Genomic DNA, 7,500 nt, shown 5'->3' on the forward strand with positions numbered 1-7,500 from the left:
CGGAGTCCGGGATGAAGGCCATGTCTCTGACCCACTGCGGCCGCCGTAGGTCCAGCCAGTCGTCGCGCAGGTTCTTGGCGGAGAACACGGGGCTCTGCGGGTTCTGCAGGTCCCAGACCTTCAGCCCGTTCTCCTTCCCCCCGGTGGCCACCTTGTGCCGGTGAACCGGACTCTGCCGCATCCGGCTCACGTTCTGGCCCGCGTGGAGCTCCGTGACGGGCTCGCTGCTGTCCTCGCGCCACACGCGCAGCGTCCCGCACTCCGCGCACGTGACCAGCGCGGAGCCGCCGAGCGCCGCGAGCCCCACGAAGCACCCGTCCGCGGGGTCCCCGCAGCTCCGGGTCTCGGTGAAGGCCCCCTTCTCGGTGCTGAAGGTCTTCACGGTTCCGTCCACGGAGCCCACCAGCAGCTCGCTCTCCGCCGGGTCCCCCCAGCACAGCGCGCGCACCTCCTGGTCCCGGCTCAGGTGGCTCGCGTTGCAGAAGTTAAAGGCCTGCTTCCGGGACAGGCTGACCCCCTTCAGGATCCCGGTCTCCGAGCCGAGCCACACGGAGCACAGCCGACTGGTGTCCCCCATCGTGGACCGAAAACTGGACTTGAAACTGGGTTCTAGTGAGTCCGGATCCTGGTCCGCTAAACACGCGTGTCTCTCCTCGGCTGCGTCGCGCGTTGACTACGTCACCGGAAACAGTCAGAGCGGTTCAATTAACTTTATTGAACATGACAAAGACTCAATTACACGTTGATCTCTCAGTAAATACGTACTAACAACTTTTTATTGATTATTGTTTTTGTAATAAATAAACAAAACACAAATAGAACAATAACAATATGTATACAAATATTAAAGAAGATATTAAGTGTCATTATAAAGTAGTTTCAAATGTGTTATTGTTCAATGTTACATTAATGAATAAATACATTTGAGTAGAAAGCAGTTGTGGATCCTTTCTTTTTTAATGAAATGATTCAAACCTTCTAAACATACCGGTGTCAAGTTTTCCTTTTTTGGCATTATACATAAAAATAAATTATACATAACAAGTGTAATAAAAGTGGGTTTTGGGAAAACATTGTCATCAATTATGTAATTTCAGTGTCATAACAATCACATCAAAATGTCATTTTAATATATATATATAAATATATATATATATATATATATATATATTTATAGAAATCTCCATAATTGGTATTTGTGGGTTTATATTGTATTACATGTAATTATTCTCTACGTAATCTTGTTTAATGTGTTTGAAGAACAGCAATACATGAAAAAGTAAATATCTGTATTCAGTGATGAAAGTACTAATACTTATCTTATCGTATATTATATAATACCACACTGTGTAAATAGTTTAAAATAAAAGTCCATATAAGTATAATTAGGAGTTAAAGTATTACAAGTATAATATTCTTCTATGTATGCAGATATGAACGGCTCATTCCAAACATAGTGGAATATTATATTATAGTTCTGCTAAATACTACACAGTGTTCCTTTAACACATTATCATTACATTATTATTATTATTATCATCATTACATTATTACATCATCACATGTCATTTACTGACACTTCTATCCAAAGCGACTTACTATCATGTTACATTAACACACTGTAGAGAACAAAGGAACCGGTAACGGAGAACCAGTTCAGTGTGTTGCTCAAGGACACATGGACTAGGGCGGGGATTGAACCACCAACCCCCTGATTGAAAGACGGACCTGCTAACCACTGACCCACATTTCATAACATTATAGAATTATAATGCAACAAATCCTGACATGATTTTTTATTTTTGCAAGAAAAATATTTTCCAATGAATTAACTGACTAATTGTTGGTGCGTAAAGTAACTGTCAGATATTGTAGAAGTACATTAGAACATTGTACATTAGTACATTAGAAGTATAAAGAGTCAAGAGAAGAAAATACTGAAGTACAAGTACCTCAAAGTTGTACTTTAGTAAATGTTTAAGGTTTAAATGTGTGTGACATAAAAAAGATCACGTTTTATTATTGTTGTGAATTGTTATGTTCGTAATGAATAAAGTTTTTTATTTTTGTACTCGCGCATGCGTATATGACGAAAGCTACGCCATTTTGGATCTCCGGCTTCAGCAGCTCGCGAGCTGTTGTCTCTCTAAACGCTCCGTTTCGCTCACCTGGCCCCGCGTTGATCGCTCAGGTTAAAGCAGACAGAGACCCGCAGCTTCCGGCCGTCTACCCGATGGACGCAGAAGAAGAAGACTTCACTTCCGGAAGCCGCTCTGGTAATTAAACACTCGTGCTTTGTTTCCCAACGAGCTAACGAGCTACATGCTAACAACATCATGTTGTGTGAAACCGGAAACCGTTCGTGTATTAACGTGTTAAATGCACACCGGAAGTACAAGCACACGTTTTAATACACACGTTGTTGTTTCTGTGTATTATATTCATACAAACATGAACTATGAACATGAACCTTAAAACGAGTCTGGAGAAGAGCCTGAACCTTCTGGGTCTACAGCCCTGGTCCTCCATGAAGGAACCTTCTGGGTCTACAGCCCTGGTCCTCCATGAAGGAACCTTCTGGGTCTACAGTCCTGGTCCTCCATGAAGGAACCTTCTGGGTCTACAGCCCTGGTCCTCCATGAAGGAACCTTCTGGGTCTACAGCCCTGGTCCTCCATGAAGGAACCTTCTGGGTCTACAGTCCTGGTCCTCCATGAAGGAACCTTCTGGGTCTACAGCCCTGGTCCACCATGAAGGAACCTTCTGGGTCTACAGCCCTGGTCCTCCATGAAGGAACCTTCTGGGTCTACAGCCCTGGTCCTCCATGAAGGAACCTTCTGGGTCTACAGTCCTGGTCCACCATGAAGGAACCTTCTGGGTCTACAGTCCTGGTCCTCCATGAAGGAACCTTCTGGGTCTACAGCCCTGGTCCTCCATGAAGGAACCTTCTGGGTCTACAGTCCTGGTCCTCCATGAAGGAACCTTCTGGGTCTACAGCCCTGGTCCTCCATGAAGGAACCTTCTGGGTCTACAGTCCTGGTCCTCCATGAAGGAACCTTCTGGGTCTACAGCCCTGGTCCTCCATGAAGGAACCTTCTGGGTCTACAGTCCTGGTCCTCCATGAAGGAACCTTCTGGGTCTACAGCCCTGGTCCTCCATGAAGGAACCTTCTGGGTCTACAGCCCTGGTCCTCCATGAAGGAACCTTCTGGGTCTACAGTCCTGGTCCTCCATGAAGGAACCTTCTGGGTCTACAGCCCTGGTCCTCCATGAAGGAACCTTCTGGGTCTACAGCCCTGGTCCTCCATGAAGGAACCTTCTGGGTCTACAGCCCTGGTCCTCCATGAAGGAACCTTCTGGGTCTACAGCCCTGGTCCACCATGAAGGAACCTTCTGGGTCTACAGTCCTGGTCCTCCATGAAGGAACCTTCTGGGTCTACAGTCCTGGTCCTCCATGAAGGAACCTTCTGGGTCTACAGTCCTGGTCCTCCATGAAGGAACCTTCTGGGTCTACAGCCCTGGTCCTCCATGAAGGAACCTTCTGGGTCTACAGTCCTGGTCCTCCATGAAGGAACCTTCTGGGTCTACAGCCCTGGTCCACCATGAAGGAACCTTCTGGGTCTACAGTCCTGGTCCTCCATGAAGGAACCTTCTGGGTCTACAGCCCTGGTCCACCATGAAGGAACCTTCTGGGTCTACAGCCCTGGTCCTCCATGAAGGAACCTTCTGGGTCTACAGCCCTGGTCCACCATGAAGGAACCTTCTGGGTCTACAGCCCTGGTCCACCATGAAGGAAACTTCTGGGTCTACAGTCCTGGTCCTCCATGAAGGAACCTTCTGGGTCTACAGCCCTGGTCCACCATGAAGGAACCTTCTGGGTCTACAGCCCTGGTCCTCCATGAAGGAACCTTCTGGGTCTACAGTCCTGGTCCACCATGAAGGAACCTTCTGGGTCTACAGTCCTGGTCCTCCATGAAGGAACCTTCTGGGTCTACAGTCCTGGTCCTCCATGAAGGAACCTTCTGGGTCTACAGCCCTGGTCCTCCATGAAGGAACCTTCTGGGTCTACAGCCCTGGTCCACCATGAAGGAACCTTCTGGGTCTACAGCCCTGGTCCTCCATGAAGGAACCTTCTAAGTCTACAGTCCTGGTCCTCCATGAAGGAACCTTCTGGGTCTACAGCCCTGGTCCTCCATGAAGGAACCTTCTGGGTCTACAGCCCTGGTCCACCATGAAGGAACCTTCTGGGTCTACAGCCCTGGTCCTCCATGAAGGAACCTTCTGGGTCTACAGTCCTGGTCCTCCATGAAGGAACCTTCTGGGTCTACAGTCCTGGTCCTCCATGAAGGAACCTTCTGGGTCTACAGCCCTGGTCCTCCATGAAGGAACCTTCTGGGTCTACAGCCCTGGTCCTCCATGAAGGAACCTTCTGGGTCTAAACTCCTGGTCCTCCATGAAGGAACCTTCTGGGTCTACAGTCCTGGTCCTCCATGAAGGAACCTTCTGGGTCTACAGTCCTGGTCCTCCATATAGTCCGGTGTGAAGACCACCTTTCAGACCCACTGTGGTTTCTGTTGACCTGGTCTGAGATCAGTTCTAATGTCTTCCAGTCAACAACAAATAGGAAACGCGTCTAGTTGGATCTTCTTGTTCCGGTCCTTAATATAAATAAATATAGATCTTGATGTTTATCCTTCACGGTGTTTCTGGCTCTTTGATCATTTATAGTTCATGTTTTCTGGTGTTTGGGACTGGAGAGGGTCCTGTTGGGGACCCGGGTCCTGTTGGGGACCCGGGTCCTGAGATCCAGACCTAAGGCCCAGTTCAGCTGCAGGTCCTCCCTCCTCTGGCCATCAGTGGTTCCTTTGTTCTCCGTTACCGGTTCCTGGTTCTCCGTTACCGGTTCCTTTGTTCTCCGTTCTCTGGTTCTCCGTTACGGTTCCTTTGTTCTCCGTTACCGGTTCCTTTGATCTCCGGTTCCTGGTTCTCCATTACCGGTTCCTTTGTTCTCCGTTACCGGTTCCTTTGTTCTCCGGTTCCTGGTTCTCCGTTACCGGTTCCTTTGTTCTCCGTTACCGGTTCCTTTGTTCTCCGGTTCCTGGTTCTCCGTTACCGGTTCCTTTGTTCTCCGTTACCGGCTCCTTTGTTCTCCGTTACCGGTTCCTTTGTTCTCCGGTTCCTGGTTCTCCGTTACCGGTTCCTTTGTTCTCTGTTACCGGTTCCTTTGTTCTCCGTTCCTGGTTCTCAACGCTGACTTGTTTGTTCCTCAGACGACGGCGGCGGCACTCCGGTTCAGGATGAACACCCGGCGTCAGGCGGCGAGGAGGAGCGGAGCGTTGGGCGCCGATCTGAGGTCAGAATGACATCGCGCTCCTCTTGGGGAAGCTGTCAGAACGTTGGTTAAAGCTGGTCTGGGACCAGCGTCTCAATGTTTTGTCTCCTCAACAGGACGAGAGCAGCAACGATGGAGACGCCCGGCGCTCCACGGAGACCGGCGACCCCGACAAGGAGGAGCGCACAGGAGCCGACAGCGACTCGGAGGCCGAGGAGGCGCCCAGGGGTCGCCACGGCAACGAAGAAGAGGACGACGACGACGACAAAAGCACGGCGGAGACGGCGGCTCCTCACAGCGACGAGGAGGAGGAGGACGACGCTCCGGTCAAACGTAGAGTGAGCGGCTCGGAGGAGGAGTCGCCCGTCAAACGCGGAGCGTCGGATCACGAGGAGGCGGGACAGTCGTCTCCGGCCAAACGCCGGGGGAGCAGCTCAGACGTGGAGGAGAAGGAGGAGGAGGAGCACAAAGAAACCGCAGGCAGCGACTCGGACAGCGAGGAGCACAAAGCCGCCGCGCCTCCTGGTCGCCGGTCCAACGCCGACAGTGACTCTGACACGGAGACGCCGGCGCAACGCAAGGTGGCGCAGATAGACTCTGACGAGGAGGAGGAGAAACCGAAGGAGGAGGAAGGAGGAGGAGGAGGAGGAGGAGGAGGGAAATGGAAGGCTGTGATGCAGTCTGACAGTGAAGAGGAGGAGGAGGAGGGAAGGAGGAAGAAGGCTGCAGCAGGAAGTGACGGAGAGAAGGAGGAGAAGGAGCAGAAAAATGAGAGTGACGAGGAGGACGAGAAGCCAGGTAACTGACCTCAGACCAGCTCACGGACACTTGGATCATTATTATGAGTATCACTGATGTGTGTGTGTGTGTGTGTGTGTGTGTGTGTGTGTAGTGAAGAGGAAGAAGGCCATCTTGTCAGACAGCGAGGATGATGAAGACGAGGAGAAACCAGGTAAGGTGACGCCTGCCGGCCGCCCTCTTCACTGACCCTGAGAACCGTGGGATAATCGCGTGTCTTCCCAGCCAAGAGGAGTCGCGCCGTGTCGGACGGCGAGAACTCGGACAGCGACGCGCCGCCCGGCCCCGACGAGACTCTGGCGGCCAAGCTGAGGGAGCTGGGCTCGGACAGCGGCAGCGAGGAAGAGGAGGAGAGGACGAAGGCCGCGGGGGAGAAGAAGGACGAGAAGGCGCTGTTCGGCAGCGACAGCGAATCAGGAGACGGGGACGAGGAGGAGTGAGTCCTGCGCCTCCTTCAGGCTCCATTGTTAATTCAGATTTAGTGGTTTTATTTCCAGTAAAACATTTGATGGTTTTCCTTTTATCATATTTTTTATAATAATATTAAAACCAATTGGTTTATAATCATCAGGTGAATCAATAATTCTTATCATATATTTATATTTTCTGTAATAAATGATCTGGTATCAGTTCACTCCAAGTGACCTTTGACCTCTCGTCCTCAGGAAGATGATCGCGGACATCTTCGGCGAGTCTGGCGACGAGGAGGAAGAGGAGTTCACGGTGAGTTCCTCCCCCTCCGAGAGTCACGAGAGGTTCAGACGTTGTGACGAAGACGAGCGTGTCCTTCGTCCTCCTGCAGGGCTTCAACCAGGAGGACCTGGACGGGGACAAGAAGGAGGCGCAGGAGCAGCAGGAGTCCGACTCCGATGACGGAGTGGACCGCAGCGGCCAAGAGTAAGACCAGTACAGAGATGAGTCCTTTATCAGCACTAAGGTCTAACAAGACCAGTACAGAGATGAGTCCTTTATCAGCACTAAGGTCTAACCAGACCAGTACAGAGATGAGTCCTTTATCAGCACTAAGGTCTAACAAGACCAGTACAGAGATGAGTCCTTTATCAGCACTAAGGTCTAACAAGACCAGTACGGAGATGAGTCCTTTATCAGCACTAAGGTCTAACAAGACCAGTACAGAGATGAGTCCTTTATCAGCACTAAGGTCTAATAAGACCAGTACAGAGATGAGTCCTTTATCAGCACTAAGATCTAACAAGACCAGTACAGAGATGAGTCCTTTATCAGCACTAAGGTCTAACAAGACCAGTACGGAGATGAGTCCTTTATCAGCACTAAGGTCTAACAAGACCAGTACGGAGATGAGTCCTTTATCAGCACTAAGGTCTAACCAGACCAGTACAGAGATGAGTCC

The 7,500-nt window shown here is 50.4% G+C and overlaps 2 protein-coding genes across 2 annotated transcripts in view; one reads left to right on the top strand and one right to left on the bottom strand.

Annotated features, from left to right (window-relative positions):
* The window catches only part of wdr74 (WD repeat domain 74), a 2,149-nt gene extending 1,475 nt beyond the window's left edge, over positions 1-674 (bottom strand). The window contains exon 1 of the mRNA XM_034549314.1: positions 1-674. This exon is cut by the window's left edge and continues 32 nt beyond it. Coding sequence (XP_034405205.1) covers positions 1-577 — 577 coding nt within the window. The 5' untranslated portion in view covers positions 578-674.
* Positions 675-2,109: 1,435 nt separating this feature from the next.
* Positions 2,110-7,500, top strand: part of LOC117741613 (protein IWS1 homolog) — a 14,591-nt gene continuing 9,200 nt past the window's right edge. The window contains exons 1-7 of the mRNA XM_034548752.1: positions 2,110-2,276; positions 5,269-5,351; positions 5,447-6,128; positions 6,223-6,282; positions 6,354-6,564; positions 6,794-6,851; positions 6,931-7,025. Of these exons, the coding sequence (XP_034404643.1) occupies positions 2,234-2,276; positions 5,269-5,351; positions 5,447-6,128; positions 6,223-6,282; positions 6,354-6,564; positions 6,794-6,851; positions 6,931-7,025 (1,232 nt within the window). The 5' untranslated portion in view covers positions 2,110-2,233. The remainder of the gene's footprint in view (positions 2,277-5,268; positions 5,352-5,446; positions 6,129-6,222; positions 6,283-6,353; positions 6,565-6,793; positions 6,852-6,930; positions 7,026-7,500) is intronic.

This window comes from Cyclopterus lumpus, chromosome 13 (genome assembly GCF_009769545.1).
Source record: "Cyclopterus lumpus isolate fCycLum1 chromosome 13, fCycLum1.pri, whole genome shotgun sequence".
In the NCBI taxonomy this organism is placed as follows: Eukaryota; Metazoa; Chordata; class Actinopteri; order Perciformes; family Cyclopteridae; genus Cyclopterus; species Cyclopterus lumpus.